Source organism: Centruroides vittatus, unplaced genomic scaffold (assembly GCF_030686945.1).
Source record: "Centruroides vittatus isolate TY-2023 unplaced genomic scaffold, ASM3068694v2 contig_1777, whole genome shotgun sequence".
Classification (NCBI taxonomy): Eukaryota; Metazoa; Arthropoda; class Arachnida; order Scorpiones; family Buthidae; genus Centruroides; species Centruroides vittatus.
In genome coordinates this window covers 48262-76017 of record NW_027121088.1, presented here as the reverse complement: position 1 = coordinate 76017, position 27756 = coordinate 48262, and the positions used below count along the sequence as shown (strand labels likewise).

Here is a 27756-nt window from a genome sequence, read left to right as displayed (position 1 = left end):
AATAAAAGGACATACTTCACATTAAAATAAATTATAGTTTAAATAAATAAATAAATATATATATATATATAAATTTTAATCTATTAAAACTATTAAGTATAATTTATTCGGTTTTAACTCATTAATTTCTATTTCCTCTTTATACAGGAATATTAAATATGAATAAAAAAATGTAAAAGAAATTATATATGAAATTCACGAATTTTTCTGACTGTAATATTGAATTATTTATGATCTGTAACAGGACATACGATTTATTTGACTAAATAAATTTAAAGAAAAAAGGAAATAAAAGACGCAAATAAGTACCGAGAAAAACATATTATTCAAGGTATTTGTTACAAAACAGAAAAGATTGAGATTAAAAAAATAATAAAAGAATAATTACTATAATTATGATGATTTTGTTACCAGAAAATTATTTATTATATTAATAACTTACTACAATTATAAATGGAATACATTAAGAATTTTTCATGTTATGTAATAAAACCACAATCATTTTATGAATACAGTAGAGAACCGAAAATCGGAATCAATTGGGGACTGGGGTTGTTCAGATTAGTGATTTGTTCCGATTACCGATTATGTACGAATAAATATATTAACCTGTCCGATGTTCAAATTTTTCTCCGTTGCGTGTCGCTTCGTGTTGAATTTTCGTCGATTTTAAGCCTAACGAAAATTTAGAATAATAATCGAGGCTATCGTATCGTTAAAAATTATTTCTGCATTTTGTACAAACAAAATAAATATATTGAAGAATATAAAAACATGAAAATTATACTTTAGAAGTAAATTTAGTATCAAAAACGTTCGATTCAGCACGACACAGTCCGACTGAAAATCGTTCCGATTACCGGGGTTCCGATTAACGAGTCTCTACTGTATTTTATTATAAATAATAATTATTTTTATTCTGTAGAATATATTATTATTATTATTATTATTATTTAAATATAAATGACAATAATAATTATATAGAAAATTAACATTTTTTCAAAATATAAATTTATACGAAATATAGATTTTTTAAATATAAATTACAATAATAATTATAATAGTAATAATAATAATAATAAATCTTTATTCACAAAAAGGGGATTATCCCTGTTGCGGGGGGTTGTACAAGATTGACTTATAAATTTTCGTATTATTAAAACATTAACTAGGTTATTAAAATTTAACCGTTTTTATACATTGGTTTTACATTGTTACGTTATTAACATAAATAAAAACAATTATTTTAATAATCACAGTAATATAATTATACAATAATGGTCAAGTTATACAATGTTGATATATTTAGACATACTGATATAGATTTACAACATTTTTGTTATCTTAATGAAATAATTATACAGAGAATAGAGATCATTTTTATTTAGGTTATTTAGAGAGTTTCTATAATCTTGGGTTGAATCACTTTGGAGTATTCGAGGAATGTTGAAAGTGTCACGTACATTAGAGAGATTTTGACATTTCTGAAGTAAGTGTTCAATTGAGAAGTTATCGAATTTGCACCATGGGCAATGATTGTTTGACAGGTCAATATAGATATTATTGATATAAAGGGAGTATTTATTTAGACGTAATTGTGAAATTAGTCTTTTCACGTTGAAGTTAGTTGATTTTATCATATAAGGTTGTACAGAAGGATATTTGTAAAATTTTTAAGTACCAGGGATGATAGGTATTGTGATTTAGGCTATTTTGATCCATATTTATAGAGTGAGCGATAGCTGATTCCATTAACATAGTAAGTAGAATATATTATTTATCGTGATGTAATAGTAATTGTTATGATAATAATTCAAATTTTTATAGAAAATCCTGTCCAAATAAACTTGAAATTTACTTGTTTTGTGATTTTGGACGATAGAATTACTTTCAAACGATTATATAAATATATACGAGTTATCGTATAGAATTAATTTAATTTTATTGAAGAATTAATTTTATATAATTTATTGTGAAGTAATTATATAAAATTATGTAAATTGTTATGAATTTACGTAATTACTGCAACTATTTATTAGTTATTAAAATGTATATATTTAATTTTTCATTCTCTTCCAATGTAAGGATATTAATGATCTTATGTTTGTTGATATATTAATATCAATTTAGTAAATCTAAGACATTAATCTTATGCCTTTATGTTTGTTAATTAAACTGAAAGGAAAAACACGGGATTAATAGTTTTTTTATGCTTTTATTTTCAATTTAATGGTTCAAGTTTAACAAAGATGAAAATGGATTCTGTTTAAATTAGAAAAGAAATATATTAGAGATCGAAGATACATTAAAAACGTTTCGTTTATAAATTTCATTAATTTAGTTGCGAAAAGTTAAACTAGAACGTGAAAAAATATAAAAAATAAATTATTTAAACACTTAATTGGGCTGCAATTTGAAAAAATTGTAGACCTATAAATTCCCACTGTCGTCCGTCTGTCTTTCCTTAATCGAGAGAATGGAGTTAGATAGATGAAAGACGAACCAGATATGGAAACCTTAGAGGCAGAAGGCCCCAATTAACTATGTAGGAACTTTCGACGCAAACTGAAAGTCGTGTTATTTCAATTCCAAAATTTTCCCCCAAAAGACGTTAGATAGATGACAGGCACGACTCTATTGTTAAAGGAAAAGTATAATGTACAGGGACAAGCCAATTACTAATTTGAAATGGAGAGCATATATTTTAAGTTGAATAAATTTAAAATATGATTAAAAATTGCAGCCAGGAATTGTGACAATGCCATTTTTTGTTTATTTATAAGTGATATTGAAAACTTAGCAATTTTTCTTATGATTTTGCTGATTTATTACGATTTGTAAATTTTTAATAACATTCACAAATAAGAAAATTGTATGAAAAAATTGCTAATTTTTCTTACGTTGTAAGATTATACATTGTCATAAATAGATTATAGTACACATTAAGATATTAATTTTTAAATCTACTTATAAGCATGACTAGAATAAAGTATGAAGGAACTTAAGAACTGAGATGGAGGCCCTCCTAAATTCATAAAAATATATACCATAGAAATGCTATAAAGACGAAATGCCAACGGGAGATCCTCTAGGTCTTGTTGACACCGCTTTTATTTATGTTTAACTCGAGTGTGGCTAATATTTAAATATTAATTATATACAAGATTAAATTAATACACGGTGACGCACAAAAAAGTAGCCCCGATGCGTAGTTTAGCGGAAACACAAAAGAATACAGTAATAAAGACAGATGTTAACTGCTGGTATCACTAACATAGAAGTTGAAAGTAGTAATTTGTTGCGTCTACATACAGTTGCGCACGTCGAATTCTGTATAGGAACACCCGACGTAACATGTGACATCTGTGGCGACGAATGCTTGTCCCTCAGTTCCTCTACTGTGTTATTCTACACAATACTGGACGCCATTTCAAACAACCCGACGTTCCACTCAACTGATGCGGTTCGCTCACTCCAAATATTCGAACTCGACCGGGGCTACTTTTTCGTGCGCGATCCTCTACTTAATGTTAGTTATAATCTTATCTACACCTATATAAATGAGTGCCATTAGGCAGATAGAGAAGACCCTGCTGATATTTTCCTTATCTGAGGAGTCTCCAAAGAGGTCGATAAAGGATTTTCGGGGCTGATTGATGTAAACAGTTCATTAAAAATTATTAGTCTAGTGGGTTATGTACTGTACAGTACATGATAGTTCAGGACGTTGTAAATTTGCACGCTATAAGATCTTTTCTATGAAAACAGTTTATGGCTCATCAGATTTAGTTTTTTGTTGTATTATTAATTGTATTAGCAAAAACAAAAAAAAGAAAAAGAAAAAGGAGGTCGATAAAAAATCGAAGAATCCTTGAAGGGCTCGAGAGACCCAAAAAAATTTGGGGACCCCTGCCCTATTTATAAATAAAGTATTTTCATAAACTAAAGATAAGTTTTAAAAAATATCTTGACTTACAAATATTATTAAACAATCAATTTTCCTTTAAAATATTCTGATACTTTTTAAAATAGATTTTTTTTTCTCTTTTTTTAAGTACAGAGACGTTCTTTAATACAAATTAAATCTTCATTGAAATTTCAAAATTGTGATAAAGACTAAATTGTAGTATTATTCATATAGTTAGGTATTTAATTATATGTGTATTTATTAAAATGTTTCCACCAATTCCGTACGAGAAAAACACGTTGTTATGAATTCAAGTAACTGGAACCGACGACTTTTGGATCTTTCTGCATATATAAAAATTTAATTCATGATATTATGCCTTAAAAAGAAATTAGAAAACATTATTCGAGTATTTTAATCTCCTAATTTTAAAAATATTTATGAGATAAAAATATATAAACGTAATAAAAATTAATAAATAAAAAAAGTATAAAATGTTTATAAACATTTAACTCTTCTAATTCGATTCTGATATAAAAATTCTCATGCAGAGAACAGGATGGCCTCTCTCGCATCCTAAATTTGGCCTCCTCTTAATGTTCTATCTGAGAAGAAGGATTGGCTTCATAGATATTGGACTTGATTATTTAATAAATTATATAGTTTTTTACAATAATACATACACTAACACTCTTCATCTCTATTAAAAATAAATATTCATGAATTAATAAATGGCGGGTGTGATTCAAAAGTGTATCCAACCCCTTAAACATAGAATATTTTAAAAATTGTTACTACGTCATACAGCGTCATTATACGTCATTACTGTGTAGAATCAATTGGTTATAAAAAGGGAAGAGTGTAGTCGCCACTACATTCAGTTACAAAATGACACAAACGAGGATATACGCGACGTTTGGTGTTTTATTATTGATCACAATTGTTATATCGAAGGAAACTAATGGAAGGACATCACACGTTGGAAGATCCAATATGCCAAATATTTATGATATTTTATCACTTATCTACAGACTTTGTTGTAAGTTAATAATCATTTTATTTATTTATTTTAAATTATTTTGCTTTATAATATATATATATAAATCATTTTTATAGCTGTTAACGAGGGTGTTACTTATTCCAATTTGGAGTGTCTAGATCAACATATGAAAACAGAAGTAAGTTTTTATGTTTGTTTTATGCAAATTTCTAAAAGTTTTTCGTGTCCTAAATAGCGGTTTTAACATAAAAATAAGTTTTCCTTTCTTGTAAATCGAGAAAAAGTCACTTGAATACGATAAAAATTGCATCCAAGTGACTTTTTCTCCAGACTGTTCTTTCGCCAGAAGGCAAGAATGAAGAATGTCGAACATACACTACATAATTAAAATGAGGCACATAGCTTAAGGCATGCTTTCACTTTCTCTTTTTCTTTCTTTTTTTTTAGTTAAATATATTTTTAAAAATAAATAAACCCGAAATAAGTTTGAGAAATGATTTCAACTGACGTATTTTGACATTTTAACTCGTTAAGTGCTATTGTTTAGAGTTAATAAGGATGCAATTCTTTTTAATTAAAAGGAAGCTTCAACTTAATAAAGGATGAATAATAATAATAACAATATATATATTTTAAAAAAGATTTAAAATAATAATAAAAATCATTTAATTAACGTGTTCATTTATTGAAAACAATAATAACTGACTTTTGCTCCACCCAATCTGTTTAACTTAAATATAATAAATCGCTAGCTCAGTTAACCGACTGGGCCACAATATATTCAGTTTGGGCCACACTGAATATATTGTAAGAAAATATAATCGCTATATTTCTTATCTATAGAATAACATATATAAATTAACTTCAGTAGGATAGTCATTGTACTGAATATTTATTATATAAAATATAGGCCAATATATTATTGTATAAGCCTACCGAATTTACTTATTCTATAGATAAGAAATATAGTTTTAGTTATATTGCACTTGAATATAATTTGTACCTATAGTGCAAGTTATTCTTATATAATTAACTGTATAATTGCTTTAGTGTGTGCATTATACAGTACAGTATACAGTATATTAAAATGAAATTCATTGTACTGTACAGTGTGTATTATAAGTAGAGTACTATAGGGAATTTACTAAAATAGTATCTTTAACAATAAAATCATTTTAGTGTATCTATTATATACTAATGGATATATTACATATCACTATTAATTTAAAATATTATACCACGTATTATATGGGCAGTACGGTAAAATGGACTCTTGATTTAGTTCAGTTACAATATTATACTATACGATTGACGCTGTAAACGGTTCGAAATTTGAATTTTTAAAACGGATTACGTAATGGAAATACGTAACAAAGGAACGTAAGACTGGCGTTCTGCAGTGCAATCAAAAAGGGGGTCATGTTTTTAACGTTCTCGATTCTTCTGTTATATAAGTTATATTATGACTAATATAAACTAACTGGTTTTGATGACATCCTTTTTTTTTGTTTATATAGTTTTTCAGGAAGATTAATAATATAAAAATTTAATTTTTTGGTTTACAAAATCGAATTAATTGCATATTTATTGTTAAATCTACCATATGACACATATTTTTTTGTTCCTTTGAATAAATGATATTCAATTTTAACAAATGAGCGTTATTATTTTTAGTGTGGATATTTAATTATTCTTATCTAAAATTTATCATATGTATAATCTATTTTTTCTTAAATTAGGACATATATACTTATAAATACTCATTCGCTCTTTATCCGAAAAATCTCATTACAAAATGAATTGCAAGCAAGTAGGACGTTAAATATTTGTAAATATTATACAGAATATGAAGGGCCTCCTTACATAGGTGCCCATTTGTATTTAGAGAGTATTCGGGAAGAGACAAAAGAATTAAATATCTTTTTGTAACTAGTTTTCTTTGCTATTTGTGTCTTTTTAGATCTATCTACAATTTTACGCACCGACTTACTTCTAACGCCTTAAAAATAATATTTGGATACACCTCTGAAAGCGCCCTTTCATATATCATTTTTTTTTTTTTTTTTTTTAAGAAAAGAAAACATTTTATATTTCTTCTCTCCCTTTATACGATAGTTTGTATTTTCAGTTTTTGTACTTGGTAGGGAAAAATTCAAGATTACCTCAGAAACTACATTCTTACATTCTTTCCTAAGGATTTTCTAGAAGAATTTTGCATTTTCATAAAGAATTTTTGTATTTTTCTCTGTTTTTTAAAGCAATTTTGGTATATCTTTCTGATTGTAGTGCCAAATTACTATACTTTCATTTATAAACATTAATATAAGGTTTGTCTATGCTAATCAAGTACTTCAATGGCAATAACTACGCATTGGAATTGTGTTAACCCGGTGTTATTTTAAAATATGCATAGTTTTCTTCATATTTTCTTATAAAATACACGCGAATTTATGTATTAACTTGTTTAATTATAAAATGACACAATTCTATGAATTGTTATTTTATAATTCAAATTATAATTTACGTTTCGTTTGTTCATCTTTATTTTATAAAATTATTTTTATTTTTATTCACTGAATGATTTACTTATAATTATCTTAGATTTATTTTTATTAACTTATTCGAATATTTTACAAAAACCTTTATTAAATTTGAATACGTAATAATGGAGCTTATTTGTTCAATTATTCATAAATATCAAAATATTTTAGTATATTTTAACCTATAAAATTTTATTCATGAATATTATATTTTATCTTGCAATAAATTTTATTTATAATTATTGTATGTCAGTTTCGTGTATCAAGCATTAGTAAAATGTACAGTGCAATGTTTTCTAGATCATTTCTCGAGTTCTATGCTTCATCATCAAATAACAGAATTGAAAATTGTCAATTGGAATTATTTAATAACGACACAGTCGATGACAACAACGCTAGAGTTTTATTAAAAGTAAAAATAACGTGTTCCCTGTGTGTTAAGAAACGAGCAAACTTCTTATAAATATTGTCCATTTCCTTGTATTGTTTTTAGTTAATTCTATAGTACTGTGTATAATACACTATATACTAATATGCTTAATATACGGATAACAAAGAAAAATGCATATATATTAAATATTCATTTTATTTAAGACTTTTTCATTCCTGTGAACAATGGAGAGCGTTTAACCGATTGTCCTCATTGTGGTTCCGAACCCATTATGAACCGAACCCATTATGGGTTCGGTCAGAACCACAATGAGGACAATCGGTTGGTGTGGGACGGGGCTCGACATATCCGAGACAATGAAAAATGCTCATGAAAAATTCCTGGGTTTCTCGACCGCCCAGACTCCATCCCGGGTTTCCAAAGCAGTATACTTATCCCTTAATAACCCGGACCACCCGGCTGTCTGTTTAATATATTTTGTAACCATTCGCTAAATTATTGTTGCTTATCACCTTGTTCTATGTTTGTTTGTTTGTTGTTTAAGTTATGGCAACGCAACACTTGGACGATCTGCCTAGGGGGAATGCCTTCCAGGAGTCTTTTTAAGGAAAACTGGCCCCTATTTAGGCGTTACAGACGTGGAGAAAACCCGGAAAACTCCACGTGGCCAGTCCCTCCGAGCGAGGCCACTGGTGGGCCGTCTTGTTTTAATTACAACCATAATTTATTACAGGGGAGACCATCATGTCCAAGTAATTAAATAGTCTCTCCTGTAATAAGACATGGCTATATTTTAACGTCTCGATATACGAAAGACTCAAAACGTATTACGAAATATTCCATTCGATAGCTGGTCGAAGCTTCTTGTTCTGGCTGATAGCCTGAAGATTTTTTATTGAAGAAGTCTGTTCCAGGTATGTTGGCCTTCACATTGCTGCCTCCATTATGGGGCCCAGCAAAATATATGATGATTGAAAGGCGACGTTTTAATATACAAAGAACTAAAGATTGAAAGGCTACCGTTTTCAATCTTTAGTTCAAGTTAACCTCTTAGTTCAAGGTAACCTTTCAATTTTTAGTTCTTTTCTCAATAGGAAAAGAACTAAAAGTCGTTAATCATTCCATTGATTTCTTGCATGTTAAGAAAAATTATCTTTTGTCAAATTGTATTATTTAAATTCATTAATTAGTTTTTAAATCTATTTTATGTTTTTCCTCCATGTATTTGGACCATGAAATGGTCCAAATACATGGAGGAAAAAATGTAAATAACTCGGACAAAAGGCTCTGTTTTACAGCCATTATTTAGGATATTTCTTAAACTGTATATAAATTATCTGATTATGTTTATTATAATTTTAATAAATATTAATATGCTAAACTGTAGCTAATAAAATTACAAATAATGTTCTAAGTTCAGTGAGTTAAAATTATTTGCATTAAATTTTAGAACGATTTTAAATCAGGTATGAATTAAATTGTAATTTTAGGCGTATAAGGTAGGATATAGTAGGAAATTTCCGTATTCCAAAACAATTAATGAAATTCTAGCTTGAATTTCATTAATTGTTTTGGAATACGGAAATTTTTGCTACAGTAAATTACAGAAATGCAATGAAAATATGATAAAATACAAAGTATATTTGGTACGTTTGGACAATATAAGTTTGGAACATTTTATAATTCGGATTACAATATAAAATTAATGGGCTTACTAATTCAGAATAAGATTAATTTTCTAAAGAATGGTGTATTCTTCTTTAATTTTTGAAGTGTTACTAGTATCAAAAGACCCGAGAGAGGTAAAATGAGGTGCCAATTACAAATTTCAATCTTGAATGCTGGACATTCATCTTCGAAAGCCATGAAAATCATGAAAAAAAAAATCAATAAAATATGTGTATTAATTAGTTATCAAAAGTAAATTTAATGTATACAACTTTAGTGTTAATGTTTACATAAAATAAACTCAAGTTAGGAAGCTTTTTTGTAGTTGAGGCCGAAATAAGTAGCTCTGTAAGCCTTCCTCTATCTGAGCTAGTGCTAAGTTCTCTGATGTGATAACAATAAATTGATGATTTATGTCAGAAAAGAAATCTTTAAAACGTTTTTAGTATGGCAATTAATGAGTTTTTATTCTCATTAATTAATGTAGATACATCCTTATCATTAATACAGTAATCCATAGTAGTAAAAAGATGGATGAAAGATTGTTGCAATGTACAGTACTATAATATATTGTATGGAGGAAGAAATGCATAAGAGAAGTTACGATACAATATTTGAACATATGTAAAGTATTTTTTGATAATTTTTCATCATATGTTTTACTTTTCTGCTATTTTATATCTGTAACGACACATCTTCCTTCCCTCAATTAGTGATAATGATTTAATGTGTTTGACATTGAACCGTCAAATTAATTTATTATATTATCGGCTATTAAATAAATAAATGATTCTATAACTGGGTTTTGTAATAATGAAATAAAGTTACGAATATTCAATAATAAATTATTCATTTTTATTTATGCATAAATCATATATGCAAATTAAACTTGACTGTTAATCTTTTTAAAATATGAAAAAGTAAGTATAGAATGGTCATAATTGTATATGTTATTTTGGATTACTGGGATATTATCAAATATTTATAGATATGAGCTTACTGTTCAAAGTATAGGGAAAATTTTACTTTAAATGCGGTCGATAGAGAAAAGTATGGCGCTTTCGAAGATGAAACTCAACACACACTGACAAAGTTCAATGACAAAGCTGAAAACAAAGATTAATTTTATATTGTACTTACAATAGTCACGCATCGATTGAAACTTCATACTAGTTACAGTAAGTAATGTGGTCTTACATTGACATTATTAGCTACTGTCGAACGCATTGTGTATCTACAGAATGAAACGTTTGGACCATGTAAACAATTTGGGTCATATCGAAGAATTTCAAGTTGATCGCGGGTGAATCCAATAGTTTTTTGAATTGCAAAAACAATTCCTAATTTTAACTAACGTGATGTTACAATGGATGTTTTTCCCAGCAAATGGATTTCTGGGTGTTGGAGGGTAAACAACATTTTGCATTAGCCGTCTAAGCTTGTTTGTCTAGAGAGAACGCCATGTTGAAAATGCTAAATTTTTGCAGTTCATACAGTTGTTCTAAGTGTTCCAATACGCCAGAATACAAAAATATTTCATTTCACCAATTTCCGCTTAATAGAAAAATAATAAAGAGTTGCTTAGGGTTTCTCATTTTCTGGTCTTTTGCTTGTCCCGGGATTCCGGGATAAAAGTGAACTGTTTCCAGGAATTTCGGAATCCCGTTTGAGAACCCTACAGATGCTTATCAAAATGAAAAGAGAAATTGTTGCTGTAATCTAAAAAAGATAATGTTGCAAATGTATATTTGCATATTGTAGGTATTGAAGAGCATATTAGCATATATTCATCAAGAAATTCGCATATTATTGAAATAATCTAAATATAAGAATTATAAATTAACTTTATTAAAAGTAAAATGTATTAAACATTAACAAAGTTTTCGAATACAGTATCTAATAATATTAGTTATTCTAAAGACAACCATATACTATTATTAAAAAATATATACATTTTAAAAGTAATAGGTTGTTTTCGTTTATGATTGCTAAAAAATTTATTTGATTGTAGGATTTAAAAGAATTTGGTTACTAATAACTTCATCATCTATAACTTGAAATTATAGCTGTTACATTATATATTTTCTTTTTCATTTCTGCTATAATTTCACTATATATCTGAAGATTTTAATTTGTTTCCTTGCGCTCTATGTTGAAATACTATAAGGTAATGCAGTAGAGTTGGCAGTAAGAACTTTGAAATTATGCCTCTTCAAATTGTCTAAAGTCGGACAGCACTTCTATTTCAAGGTTAACGGAAATCTTTTTGGAAATAAAATTATAGATACTGTCGAATATTGAATGTGGAAAAAGTCACGATCAGGTTCGTAATTTGATAGCTTACCAGCAGAAGGATAATTAAATAACCCTTAGAAGATCCCTCAATCTTGTGTATAGACGTCATTACAACACATTATTATTTGAGATACTTCAGTTTAGTGCCACACTCGATTTAATGCCAATTTTAGAAGGTAACAAATGGCTGCGCTAAATGAAAGTCAAACTTTGATTTAGCTAAATTTCATATTGATCTGTCAAATAAAAAATCATTTAAAAAAAAAACTTCCTAATGATTGCCATCTCTATAGAGATAAATGTAATGTTTTTCGAAGATACTACGTAATTATGATAAGGAAAAGCAACGTAAAAAATTTGGTAATAGAAATTCTTAATTAAAATTTCACATTAATGACCTTTCCTTGAAAATATATATCTAAGAAAATTTGTATTACATAACGTTATTTTACGGAGAATATCATCATATGAATTTATATAATGCCATCGTATGTGCTGTACTTATATAACTACAGTACATTAATTTACGACTTACATGATAATGATCTTTCGACTAAAATAACACAAAATGCTATTGCTTAATTTTTCAATTTTTACCTCAGTTTTACATATCGAGAGTGTTCTTCGCTACACATTTATTCATTTAAATATAAGCTAATTGTAAATTATTAAGAAAATATAAACAAGATAGTCGCTTGTTTATATCTTAATAATTTGTACAATATCTTCTTAAATATGCTAATTTATACATAAAATCAAATGTATTATGCAGTATAAAGTACAGTATATAAGCATATTCTACAACAGTAGGCAAAGAGATGCGGATGATGAGATACTACTGTAAGAGATGAGATACTTAACACAGTGGTACAGAATTCAATAACAAATTGTCAGAAATGTTAGACAGTGATAGTAATTTAACGACTATACAGAAATACAACAACTTGGTGGAAATAATAGACCAGTTTCATTATAAAATCTCCAGGAATAATAAAAGAATACAACCTAAACAAGCTTGGTTTGATAAGAGTTGCTACCGTCACAAGATTAAAAAACAACGTAGCTTACAATACTTTAGAAAAAAGGTATCAGGCTGCAGAACCCAAGTATTACGTGACGTTCGACAATTGGAAACAATATCTAGAAAAATTTTCCATTACTTATAAAAATAAATACAAAGAGCATAAACTACAAAGTATTACGACCACGATTCAACCAATATCAGAAATATTCAATGTAGAAAATTTATATAGTTGTATTAAAAAATTAAGAGAGAAAACGGCTCCTGGTGCTGACTCCATTACCAACTTGATGATCAAAAACTTGTCTATAGAAGGTATACACGTATTGGCTAACCTATATAATAAATGTTATTATACGGGTACAATACCTGATGATTGGAATAGAGTCATTTTTCAAATGATATTCAAAAAGGGAGCAAGAAACTACCCAGCCAATTATCGGCCTATCGCTCTTTTGTCTGGATTCCGCAAACTGTTTACAGCAGTATTAATGGAAAAGTTTAATGAATGGGTTAATACTAATAAATTCCTCAATTATACACAGTTTGCATTCACCAAAAAAGGAGGCACTCAAATCGCATTATTTACATTGACGGCTTTAGTACAATTACAATTATATAAAAAGAGACACAAAGTTTACGCTTTGTTTTTAGATATTGAGAAAGCGTATGACTCAGGGGTTATTGCAGTGCTACTAGATAAATTGAGTAAATATAAAGCAGATACTTGTATGATTAGAATAATAGACCAATTGTTTGGACATTACGAAGTAATAATAAAGCATTATGCAAAGAAATGGCCATCATTACAAGTGAACAGAGGTCTACTACAGGGTGACCCATGGTCCCCACATCTTTTTAATTTTTTCCTATTTGATATAAATGAATGTTCTGAGATAGAAGATGATGGTTTTTATATAGATGGCCAAGTTATTCATTCCATAGCATATGCTGATGATATTGTAATAGTAGCACCCGCAGCAGCAGGACTCCGTAGAAAAATCAGAAAAGTTCAAGAATATTTGGATAGATTAAAATTAACGATTAATCCAAACAAGTCATCAATTATGATATTTCGAAATGGTTCTAGACTTGCCAAAAAAAGTACATCACTCTACCTGAACAAAGTACAACTTAAGATAACACAAGAAGTCAAATTTTTGGGAATTTTACTGACTCCTCCTTAACCTTTGAAAAGCAATACAAAGAAGCCGTTCATAAATCAAATCAACTGATAAATAACATGGTGAAACTTTTTGCTCAAATCAAGTTAAAAAACATATATAGACATTTTAGATTATTTACTTCCATAATCCTTAATGCGGTAGTCTACGCTTCACCAATTTGGAGTCTAACAACATATAAAAAATTTGAAATAATCCAAAACAAATTCATTCGAAGAATTTTTACTCTGGACTATAACATAGCTGGTTATGCACTAAGAGTAGAACTCAATAGATTCAAATTAACTCCCTTACTTGTAAAAAGATTTATTAACTTTATAAAATCAAAGACAATGGCAACTTACCAACAAAATTGTTATACTTGCTGTATAAAAGATCTTGTCAAAATCCCCAAAAAAAGTTCCTGGATTAGCCAAATGAGAAATATTGTCAACGAATATGGAGTCTCTATAACACCATTGCTAGAAAATCTAGAAATTAGCGACTTAATTAGAAAGCAACTAATCCAAAATACATTGGAAATTACTTTAGCTCAAGACATTGAAGAAATGCATAGGAGAAAAGAACCTAAATGGTATAATATTATATTGGATTACCCCTTTTAATAATAATTATATGTTATCTAATATGCCATTTACAATCAAGAAATTTTTATACAACTTAGACTAAATAGCAAAATGGTAATAGAATTTACGAATTTACAAAAATGACCTGTCCAAGATGCCAGGAATTATTTACCAAATTTCACATGTTCTGTGAGTGTATAATGGGACTCGAACTAAGAAACAAAGCCAACCTAAATCAGCTAAATTCCCTTAAAGAAGAAAATCAAATGTATCGTTTATTTCATGAAGCAAATATTGTAGTGATTTATAAACTATATAATTATGCAAAAAACTTTTGTAATCATCTTGCATAAAATTATGTTCTAAAACTAATTCTACAAATGAATATAAAACAATGAATCGATGTTACCAATGTTAATATTATTGTTATGATTTACGTAATTCAATGTTATAACACCCTGTGATAACAGGCTACGGCCTAATGACTAATAAATTTATTATTATTATGTTGGGTTAAGTGAGATATACTCGGTTAACACCGGTGGCTGTGTACTATGCCGGACCAAAGTCAAGGCATAGTAACCAAAACAGAAATTAAAGAAGTGTATCAGTGTGTGTGTCTGTATTCAGGAATTTTCTCACAATATGACATGTATTCAATATAATGGCCTTCTGTAGTGTGATGTATGTGTTTCTATTCAATTGTAATGTGCCCAGGCTTTTGTGTAGTGTGTGTGGTATGACGCCTGTAGAAGAGAGAACAACAGGTACAATAAGCACCCTATCCATCCTCCACAGATGCCTTATTTCCTGGGCGAGTTCTGTGTACTTGCTAATTTTTTCAGTGCATGCGTTTTGTATATTGTGAGTGTTTGGAATGGATATGTCTATAATGTATGTGATTTTATTGTGTTTGTCAATGAGTGTTATGTCTGGTCTGTTGTGGTAAATTGTTTTATCTGTGATTATGGCTCTGTCGTAGTACATTTTGTGCGTGTTGTTTTCCAATACTGTCTGTGGAATGTATTTGTAATATGGTTCGTGGATGTCTACTAATTTGTGTTTACTTGCAAGCTCTTGGTGTATTATATTTGCTACTTGATTATGTCTGTGTAAATAATCTGTTTGTGCCAAGAGCTTGCAACCAGAGGTGATGTGTTGTATAGTTTCTGGCATGATGTGACATTTTCTGCATGTGTCATTTGTGAGTGTTGCATCTTTGAGTATGTGTTTTCTGTAGTTTTTAGTATTTATGACCTGATCCTGTATGGCGATCATGAATCCTTCCGTCTCCCCAAAGAGGCATCCCCGAGCTAACCAGCTGTTTGACGCAGTTTTGTCAACAAAATCATGGGCCAGATCATAAGGATGCCTGCCATGGAGTGCCTTTCGAGCCCACGATTGCTTAATGGTGTCTATGCTTTTTATATGTTGTGTTGTGTCCATATTATGTGAGTGTAAGTTTAATTGTGTGTTATTCGAGTCTGCTAGAGTTACTGCTTTATGTAATTGTGATATTTCTTGTTTTTCATAAAAAACTCTCGCAGTGACTGTATTTGTTTGTAGTGAAGGTTAACTATGTCAATCAGGCCACGTCCGCCATCTTTACGTGGAAGGGTTAATCTTTCTGTGGCGGATTTAGGATGATGTTGTTTATGCTTAGTAAGTGTTGTTCTTGTTTTCCTTTGGAGATGCTCAAGATCTGTGTGAGTCCAATGTATAACTCCAAAAGAATATGTGAGTACCGGGATGACATATGTGTTTATTGCTTTAACTGTGTGTTTTGCATTTAATTGTGTTCTGAGAATAGCATTTAACCTACTTTGGTATTCTTTAATTAATCTTTGCTTTATTTGTGTATGTTCTGTTAGTTTGGCCTGTTGGAATCCTAAATACTTGTAGAACTCGCCCTCTTCCATGGATTCAATAACGTCTCCATTTCCAAGTGCAAAATCTTCTTTCTTCAGGATTCCTTTTTCTATGTGAACTGTTTTGCATTTATCTAGGCCAAATTCCATTTGTATGTCCTTGGTGTATGAATGTGTGATTTGTAGGAGTTGATGAAGTTGTTTTTGTGTGGATGCATAAAGTTTTATGTCATCCATGTACATGAGATGTGACAGTGTAAACTGTGTTGTTTTTTTGTGTCTAATATTGTAACCATATTGCGTGTTGTTTAACATGTTGGATAATGGGTTCAGGGCTAAGCAGAACCAGAGAGGACTCAAGGAATCTCCTTGAAAAATTCCTCGCCTAATAAAAATTTGGTTTGTTTGTATGGAAGTGTTACTAACCCTGAGATGTAGTGTTGTTCTCCAGTGCTGCATAGTGTTTTGAAAGAATGCAATGAGTGATGGATGTATTTTGTACATGTGTAGGATATGTAGCAGCCAACTGTGTGGAACACTGTCGAATGCTTTTCTGTAGTCTATATATGCCATGTGTATGTTTCTGTGTTGTCTGTGTGCTTGCCGTAGAATGACTGAATCTATGAGTAACTGTTCTTTGCATCCCCTGTGGTTTCTACGACAACCTTTTTGTTGTTCTGTTAGAATGTCGTGTTCTTCAACATGTTTGTATATTTTGTTTGCAATACAGGATGTCAATAATTTGTAAAGTGTTGGGAGACATGTAATTGGTCTGTATTGTGTGGGGTCTGTGGTATTGTTGTTTTTAGGTTTCATGTAGGTGATGCCCTGAGTAAGAAAATTTGGCATGTCCTGTGGATTGATGATAATGTGTGTTAGGTGTTTAGCTAGTTCCTGGTGCAGTGATGTGAACTTTTTGTACCAGAAATTGTGAATGTTGTCTACACCAGGTGTCTTCCAGTTGTGTGTTCTGTTAACAGTGTATTGGAAATCATGTATGTTTATTTCAGCACAGGGCATAGTTGGTATGTTGTGCAAGTTTCTGTTCTCCTCCTCGATCCAGCCTGCATCAGCATTGTGCGTGACAGCACTGGACCAAAGAGAAGACCAATATGTTGTGAGTTCTTCTGTTGGTGTGCCACTGTGCTGTGTATCAGTGTTTGCATTGTTATTAATTTGTCTGTAAAAGAGTTTTTCATTGTTTGTAAATAACTTATTTTGTTGTTTTCGTAGTGTACATGTTTTGTAACGTTTGAGTCTACGTGCTTTGGCAGCAAGTTTTTGTTTTAGTGTATCAATGTATTCTGTAATGTGTGTGTTGTGATGTTCATGTTTTGTATGTGTTTTTATTTTCTTGAAAATGTTTTTGAGCTGTTTCCTTAATTTCGGTGTTATGTTGCTTTTAGTGTATTGTGTCAGCCTGCCTAATTGCTGTCTAATGTCATTTATTTGTATTTCTATTCTTCTCTGCCAAGCAGGCTTGTGATAGAATTGTGTTTTCTGTGTATTTGTCTGTGACTGTACTTTCAGTCCATGGTGTGTCACTACTGTGACTGCCCCAGCATAAACTAATGTATGAATGTCTGCAAGTGTAGAAATTGAATGAATGTAGTATGGTATTAAGTGAGTGTTTACATAATTTAGTGTTTTTCCTACTTCCTTTGATGTGTTGATTTTTGGTATTCGTGGTCGTTGTGTGGGATCTGTGCCTGCATATTTAGCGAGTGTTTCCTGAAATATAAGTGAGAGCGTATTAACTAAATTCATGTCTATGTTATCAGTGATGGACAAGGAAGTGTCTGTAGTATCATTAGTGTTAATTGTTGTATGTGTGTTATTATCAATGCTTGTTGCTGGATTATCCTGACAGGTTACATGATCTTCATTAATGTTAGATGTTTCTGTCTGTTGATGTATTTGATCAGCAACCTGTTGTTTGATAAGTTCAAGTGTTGTTTGTGGAATAAGGTTGTTGTGTATAATTGTTCTTTTTTGATCAACAACCCTTTGTTCAGTGACAGTGAGGTGAGGATATTGTTGTGTGAATTTATGGTGTAGTTGTTGTCTGTATGCTGTCATGTTTGTTTCAAGTTTTGTGATCTTATTATTATTATTATTATTATTATTATTATTATTATTATTATTATTATAAAAGGAAATTTTGGAAAATATTAAATTATTGATATTAGTGTCCATTAAAAAGTTATTTTTGAGGAGAAATGAATGGTTTGCGGATATCCTTGAATTCTTCGTGATTTCTCAGATATACATTAAAATTTTTAAATCGAGTTACACAACGAAAAATATATCTTGCCTTGAGTTTCAACAGATTAAGTGCTGATGTTAATGTAAAATTGAATTAGGTGATCAGTGATGCTATTGTAAGGTTTGTAACTGTGCGATTGTCGAGACGGTCGAAGGGGTCGAGACAATCGTGAGTGGGTGTGATAAACACACTGACACAAACTTACCATTCACTCTTTCCCGTTTAATAAAAAATAAAAATAATTCTCCTTTGATATTTCTTTTTAGAAAGAGAGTTTAGTAAAAATCCGAATGTCACGTTGAATGTCTACTCTCGGTCCCTCGTTTATGGTCTTCTGCATGATCGTGAAGTTCGGATATAACAGATCATGGAGAGAGAGCAACTCTGGGAGAACGAATGGATCTCGTAGATAGAATAACGGAACTTGGTGAACGATCAGCTCTTGGAGGAAAAGAACAAATATTAGAGCAAAGAACCTCGTGTCTTTAAATACGAGTTTTAAAAGGATTTCTGTCCTCTATTCCACATAGTCCTCCATAGTCTTCCCTCGTCTCCCGGTGACAGTTCGAAACCTTTCGGGGCGCGGGAGAGGTCATTATCGACACTTAACCCGATCCCGATCGGCTAAAATTTCTCCGAACTTTGAAATTCTCCCTTGTAATTCCATCCTTTCGTTTTCCTCTTTGACGGAAAGAACTTTTATTATTTTCGGGGTACCTTAAGTCTAGCATTGGATTTTAATTTCGAAAGGTGAGATTTTAACTGTCTCGCCAAATATTCGTCATCATTAACATAAAATTTCGATTTCCGTCCGAGACCTCACACTATCTTGAAATGATACAACGCTACGAGAGATGTGTTTCATCTCGGATATAAATAACTGCTTACCAATTTTTTAGTTAAGAACAAATATTCGAATAAACTCTTATCAATTGGAAGTGAATACGAAACATCACTATAATAGAAACATACAGTATTTTAACTTCGTATGTACTCTTAGATTCAACTTATATTTACATTTATGATTCTGATTCTGATTAATCTCTATTGATGGAATCAAATAATAGTAAACTATATTAAAGTGGAAGTGGACTTGCTTCTTTAAGCATGAATTTCATAATTATACTGTATATACGACAATAATTTATTGTATAAGTCTGTATATTTATGTGAATAGCATTTTCAATGTGTTGTTCTTATAATGTTTCGTATTATTGTATATTAGATCAATTTTTTTTAAAGTAATGTTTTTATTCGAAACTTCGTCTATATAAAACATTAGTGGACAGAATATCCAAATATTAAAGCGGGATGTACAGTACCTGTTTTAATTTTGCATTTAGAGAAATGTTTGAATAGCTAAAATACATAACGATAAAATACATTTAAATAGATGATCGCCGGCTTTACTGCAAAACACTTATATATCTTGCAGGAAACATGCCATTGCAGGATAAGGTGACTTTAGTTTTGTCTCTCTTTAGAGATTTCTTTAGTTTGTTTATGGCATTCTTCATTTTTAAGATTTGCCAACAACTTTCTTTTTACAAGAACCTATTTTTCAATTTTTTATCTCCTGTTTATAAGAAAAAGGATGGTTAATCTTAAGTACAGCGATAAATAATTGCGCATTTGAATGTAAACGTGTAATTGCTAACTGAATTTAATATTCAGAATTCTTAAAACCTGTAGCAGGGATATTATGTTATAAATGTTTGATATAACAAAGTTTTTCATGCAGTAAAACACTGTAAAGTTATTAAAAAGAGTTTTACTTTCAATCGAATTACTTATCCAATATTTTCCAATTTAACTGCAAAACTCCGCTGCAAAGTCTAACTTACTCCCGTATAACTTTTATAGCTTGTGAAATGATAAAATCGTTTTACCAAAGCACGAATGAAACGATCCCACTTAAATAAAACTGAAAAATTCGAATATTAATCTTCACCGGAAGTAAACCTTTTAAACTCATCAAACGGTTCGTTGACGCCCCCAACGGGTTTTTAATTACAATTGTTTTGTGATTTTACAATTGATTTTATAATTACATTTACAATTTATATATATGTATATAAAACTATATTAAAACATTAAACTCAGACATAGTATTCTACATAGTGTGGTTATTATTTCCATCCCATTTCATGGGGAAAAGGTTAAAGACCAGGTGAAAGAACATTGTTTAAGTTATAGATTGTCTTGCTGGATAGCCGAGATAATTAATCGCTTCTCTCTGATGAATGGAGGATCAAGTCCAGAAGGGCAAAGAACTCGAAAAAGTTTTCAGCATTGGACCGTCCCTTCCCACCTGGCCGCTCCATTATAAATCTATGATGGGCTTGGGGAAAAGACCCTGTTAATACACACATTGGAAGAAAGAGTAAAAAGGAATTGTAGTTTATTCTTCGTATTTTAATGTGGTTGGGCTTCATTTTTGGTGTCATTCTAAACTTTTTTTTTGTATTTGTGTTCAATATTTGAAATTATAATAACAATAATACAAAACAAACACTTTCACCTGTAAGTCTATGAAAACAGAACGAACAGAGAAACTTTTATTTAAGAAACCCGTTGAGATTCAACGGACACATACGCTAGTTTTAATAATATATATATATTCTCTCAGGCTATAATCATAGTCTATCAACATCTAAGTTGGAAATAAATATATTAATACCTAAATATTCGGAAAATAGTTTAATTTTGCTTGTATAAATGACTTTTTGAAGAATTCTGAATATTAAATTTAGTAAATATATTGAATTTTTACATTCGAATATGCAATTATGACAATCGATTAAATAATGACTCTCCAGAGTTTTACATTTTTGGACTTTGAAACGTCGAGAAATGCAAAAAATATTTTTTTTTTAGTACGTATTAGCATGTATGGGGCACAATTTTATTCGCCCACTTTGAAGCTTAATAACTCCTGTACCTCTGTGGAAAATTTCTGAGATTTTGCAGGGTGATTTGTGTATCTGGAGATTGATTCTATTAAATTTTGATGGTGGGGGCATGAGTCGAGTGGATTCGACTTAATGAAGATTTTACTCGTTATTAGCATTGTTATTTTTTAAGTAAAAATCATCTATACCCTAAAAATTAAGATTTTTTCCCATTTTATAATAATGAATAATATAAAAATTTTTTATAATAAAATATCATAAGAGATGACGCCAAACACAATTTACAATTATTTATAACTCTTCCTGTGATCGTTATAAATATTTTTTATTAATGAAGTTAATTATTAAATTAATGAAGAAGATTTTAAATTTTTTATATAATACTAGCTGACCCGGCCACGCGTTGTTGTGGCTCAAAATGTATCTATTATAAATGTGTAACACTTCCCTCATGGGGGGAATTTCAAAAAATCCCTTTTTAGTGTATATTCTGTTGACGTCACCTATTAAAACGCAATTAAAAACGCAAAAAACCGCATGTAAAATAGTATAAATAGAAGCCGAGTTCTTCACGGTAAGCCTTAATTCTGTCCCTTTCCCTGCTGGGGAATATCGAAAAATCCCTTTTTTAGTGTATATTCTGTTGACGTCACCTATTAAAACGCAATTAAAAACGCAAAAAACCGCATGTAAAATAGTATAAATAGAAGCCGAGTTCTTCACGGTAAGCCTTAATTCTGTCCCTTTCCCCGCTGGGGAATATCGAAAAATCCCTTTTTTAGTGTATATTCTGTTGACGTCACCTATTAAAACGCAATTAAAAACGCAAAAAACCGCATGTAAAATAGTATAAATAGAAGCCGAGTTCTTCACGGTAAGCCTTAATTCTGTCCCTTTCCCCGCTGGGGAATATCGAAAAATCCCTTTTTTAGTGTATATTCTGTTGACGTCACCTATTAAAACGCAATTAAAAACGCAAAAAACCGCATGTAAAATAGTATAAATAGAAGCCGAGTTCTTCACGGTAAGCCTTAATTCTGTCCCTTTCCCCGCTGGGGAATATCGAAAAATCCCTTTTTTAGTGTATATTCTGTTGACGTCACCTATTAAAACGCAATTAAAAACGCAAAAAACCGCATGTAAAATAGTATAAATAGAAGCCGAGTTCTTCACGGTAAGCCTTAATTCTGTCCCTTTCCCCGCTGGGGAATATCGAAAAATCCCTTTTTTAGTGTATATTCTGTTGACGTCACCTATTAAAACGCAATTAAAAACGCAAAAAACCGCATGTAAAATAGTATAAATAGAAGCCGAGTTCTTCACGGTAAGCCTTAATTCTGTCCCTTTCCCCGCTGGGGAATATCGAAAAATCCCTTTTTTAGTGTATATTCTGTTGACGTCACCTATTAAAACGCAATTAAAAACGCAAAAAACCGCATGTAAAATAGTATAAATAGAAGCCGAGTTCTTCACGGTAAGCCTTAATTCTGTCCCTTTCCCCGCTGGGGAATATCGAAAAATCCCTTTTTAGTGTATATTCTGTTGACGTCACCTATTAAAACGCAATTAAAAACGCAAAAAACCGCATGTAAAATAGTATAAATAGAAGCCGAGTTCTTCACGGTAAGCCTTAATTCTGTCCCTTTCCCCGCTGGGGAATATCGAAAAATCCCTTTTTTAGTGTATATTCTGTTGACGTCACCTATTAAAACGCAATTAAAAACGCAAAAAACCGCATGTAAAATAGTATAAATAGAAGCCGAGTTCTTCACGGTAAGCCTTAATTCTGTCCCTTTCCCCGCTGGGGAATATCGAAAAATCCCTTTTTAGTGTATATTCTGTTGACGTCACCTATTAAAACGCAATTAAAAACGCAAAAAACCGCATGTAAAATAGTATAAATAGAAGCCGAGTTCTTCACGGTAAGCCTTAATTCTGTCCCTTTCCCCGCTGGGGAATATCGAAAAATCCCTTTTTAGTGTATATTCTGTTGACGTCACCTATTAAAACGCAATTAAAAACGCAAAAAACCGCATGTAAAATAGTATAAGAAAAGCCGAATTCTTCACAGTAAGCCTTAATCCTGTCCCTCTCCCTCGCAAGGGAATATCGAAAAATTCCTTTTTAGTGTATATTCTGTTGACGTACCCTATTAAAACGCAATCAAACACACGTCTAAAATAGTATAATAAAAGCCGAGTTCTTCACAGTAAGCCTTAATTCTGTCCCTCTCCCTCGCAAGGGAATATCGAAAAATCCCTTTTTAGTGTATATTCTGTTGACGTACCCTATTAAAACGCAATCAAACACACGTCTAAAATAGTATAATAAAAGTTGAGTTCTTCACAGTAAGCGTTAATCCTGTCCCTCTCCCCCCAGTGGGGGAATTTCGACATGTGTATTATATAAAAACACGTGCGTATTCGAATGCAACGTAGCGTCAAAATTTCAAAGGAATCGGTAGGAACAAACGAACGTTATATTTTATTTATATAGATAGATAGAAAATGATCTGGTTTAGTCCGTTCTCACAGAAAAACAATGCTTCACCGAGAAGCAAACTTAGGTCGTCGGAAGTTAGCGCCATCTGTTGGACATAAAAGCCTTAATCCATATATAAATATATTTTTGAAGGGGGGGAAATGGTGGTCTTCACATATGCCAGAAACCTTTGTGGGAGTGTATTAAACAACTTCCCAAAGTTTCATGGCAATCGGATAAATGGTATGGTAATGCATGAAGGACAAACACACACACACACACACACACACACAGACATACATTCATTTTTATATATATAGATTGTCGTCGTTATTTTATTTTAATTATTAAGTAATGGTTAACTGAGCATAAAATGTGAATTTTAAATTGCATGTAATTAGTCAACATTTTTATCTTTATTAAATTCGATTTGTTCAGCATTTATGAAACTGCTTTATTTAATTAAGTTCAACAGACTTAAGAATTATTAAGTAATTGTAATAATTAGATATTGTAATGTTACTATTTTTTTAATATTCAAATTTCATAGTGTCTCATATGATAAATGTTATCTTAACTTATCACAATATATTATTAACAATATAATATAATATTATCATGAAATATTATTCAATAATATCCCTTCTCCATAATATATATATATTAATTGTATATAGGGCTATATATATACTGAATTGAATAAGACATAGGCCTACAGAATAATTGAAAATAAGTGTAAATAGTTCTCATACAAAATTCTCCTAGATATATATTTTTAATGGAAACAGTTGAAAACAACGACTAATAATTATATTGTTTTGACTATAAATTTCTCGACAAAATGTAATATTTTATTCTTTCCTCTCTGTTAATCTATTTTTATCTACATTAATGTATAGAAGTATTTATGCCGTCAGTGTGTCTGGTTAACATGCTGAAGATAAAATGTTTATAAACAGTAATGTTTCTAAGCAATGACACTTTTTTGATCTTATAATTAATAATTAAAAGCTCGAGTGTCAACGACCAGCTATTTATTTAAATTCGGACACGTGTCTATTCTATTTTAAATTCTGCATAAGTTTAACCCGTACACATATATTAAGAAATTAGTCCGTTTTTTTTAAACTCTGACATATTTTACATCCATAAATTTTTATACGTTACGTTATTTAATTGATTATAAGTTTATCGTAATCTTCGTTAACAAATACGTCCAAGTGACCGTTAAAAAATGCTGCCCTACGCTTTGATATGCTATCTGACAATTTTTCAAGTATTTGTTTATGAAATTTATGACAGAAACTAATCATATATTTTACAATTCGTTCATTTCGTAACTTAAAGCACAAGAAATTAGGAAAATAAACTTCTTGCCGATGAAATTTGTAAGCAAGTTTTTCTAATAAATATGATGAAAGTATTGAAATATTTCAGATTTCTTATTTACTAATGAATGAGAGTTATGCGATCCACTGCATAGAAGAATGTTACATAAACTATGTTTGATACTTGTATTTCAATTTATGTCGAAATTAAAAATAATTTAAATTAATTTTTACCATTTGTTTAACGTGAAATTTTTAATTTAATTCGTTGAAAATTAATTAAGCTAAAGATAATTTTGTAGATCTCTCACATTCTTAGGTTGTTATTTTAATACGCTGTCTTCCGGCCCATTCCAAGAAGTCTATGAAATTAACACCTAACTTAGTCGTGAATTAGGAATATTAAATAAAGTTTTTCATTTAACATTCTTAATTTTTTGTGCAATAATTCTAAATAATTTATTTTAAATTTCAAAAACAATGCTATTAAAGGAAACAAATTAAATACTTCTGTTTTACAGGTAGCAAAGAAACTTAACAACTGTTTTGCAAGGACCAAATCGGAAGATTCGGGTATTTTTGGATCTACTCCACCAGATAAAAACGAAACAGACGAAATAAAAAATGATACAAATGACAAAAGACATCAAAAAACAAACGTTGATTACATATGCGAACAATTCACTAAAGTATCACAATGGTCAGCAAAACATCCCAAACCTCCAGATGCATTAACTAAAGTGAGTTGATATGTTCTTGTATATAAAAGAAAAAAAATTATAATATAAGAAACTTCTGTTAATGTATGTATTTTTAATTGAATGTAGGTAATCGGCTTGGGTGCAGTAGGCAGAATGATATGCGTAATGGGGATCGTCCAAAGGCCATTAGACGCTTGGGAAAATGCATTCTCGGTGAGTTGCCTTTTAATTCTTAAATAGATAAATACATTTTACAAGTAAACATAACAATTAAATTAATTTCGAACTTTATCACTCTTCATTCTTTAGGAATGTTTCCCACAAGAACCTAAAGGAAAGCACGAGATACAAAAGTTAGTAAAACAAACAATTTAATTATAAAATTACTCTTTAAAATAATTGTAATTGCTGTAAATAAATATTTAAATCAAAATTTTGACATTTATTTGCAGATCATACAACGAATAAATATATATTCCAGTATGTAATCAATGTAAATACCCATTCATCCACGTCTGTTATTCATTGAAAAATATCATCGGAAATATTCTTTGATACCAAATAATTATTAAAAAATCTTGTTTGAACGTAATTTTAACTGTTCATAAAATATATGTTACTTGTTATATTACACTATTTATAAACATTTTGTAATAATCGCGTAATTACTAAAACTTGATTAAAAATTACAGATTACCTTTTAATCTTTAATCAAACTAATTATTTTCGTTAATCTGCATCTACTCTTTAAAAGGTATACTCTATTCTGTACTCTGTAAAGTATAAAATATACGAAATGTAAATTGTATTCATTCTAATCCATATAAAATATAAAAATTAAAATGTTTCGAAATGCATTTAATGAAAATCAATATTTTTAACTTTCTTCAAATTATATGACATAGGCTTTGCTGTAATTTTACCTTTACTTGTTTACATTTAAACTGAAATGATGAATTATCCGTTTCGAGAAATGAATAAATAGATATAATTTTCCATGAATCCGTATAGCAAATCTTCATTCTGATCGTCTTCGGTACAAGCGGAAAGTTTTTCTGTCCAGACATGTCAGTAAAAAAAAAAAAAAAAAAAAAAGTCAACTAGACTATGATCAGACGTAACCATCGAGCCATCGTCGATAGTTGATACTTCATCGATCATCGATGGTTTTGAGCCATTGAACAGCATTAATCCAGATCCTCTAGATCAGTGTTTCCCAACGTGGGGCCCACGCCCCACAAGGGGGCAATTTGATTGTTGAGGGGGGCAATTCGAAACTCGTTCAGAGTTTAAGTTAACCGTATAGCCGCTGTACGCCATATTTATTGTAAATATTGATTTAAGTTAGTTTTAATTTTCTTTGTTTCCCTTTCCTTCTAGAACTTTCCTTTATAACCCTTTTCTCTTGGGGTGAGATTAACAATTCTGGGAACCACTGAGAACAGAGATGAACGAGGCCATGAGGCCGGCGAAAGAGGAGAAAGAACATTCTTTGCCCAGACCTCGAGGTGGGCAGACGTGAGTTGTTGTGTTCCAGGTCGTGTTTGGCAATGACTGGAAAGTGCAAGAGACTGATGAAAGGATTGGGTTTTATCGTGGTTACGATAAAACAGTGTGGCAATTTAAGT

At 30.3% G+C, this 27756-nt stretch overlaps 1 protein-coding gene across 1 annotated transcript; it reads left to right on the top strand.

The window, feature by feature from the left end:
• Positions 1-4758: 4758 nt before the first annotated feature.
• LOC136969384 (uncharacterized) lies at positions 4759-27130 on the top strand. Its single transcript, XM_067263524.1, has 6 exons — positions 4759-4946; positions 5024-5085; positions 25949-26167; positions 26255-26341; positions 26438-26481; positions 26581-27130. The coding sequence occupies exons 1-6, from the start codon at positions 4796-4798 to the stop codon at positions 26594-26596; spliced, it is 579 nt and encodes a 192-aa protein (XP_067119625.1). The 5' UTR covers positions 4759-4795; the 3' UTR covers positions 26597-27130.
• Positions 27131-27756: the final 626 nt, after the last annotated feature.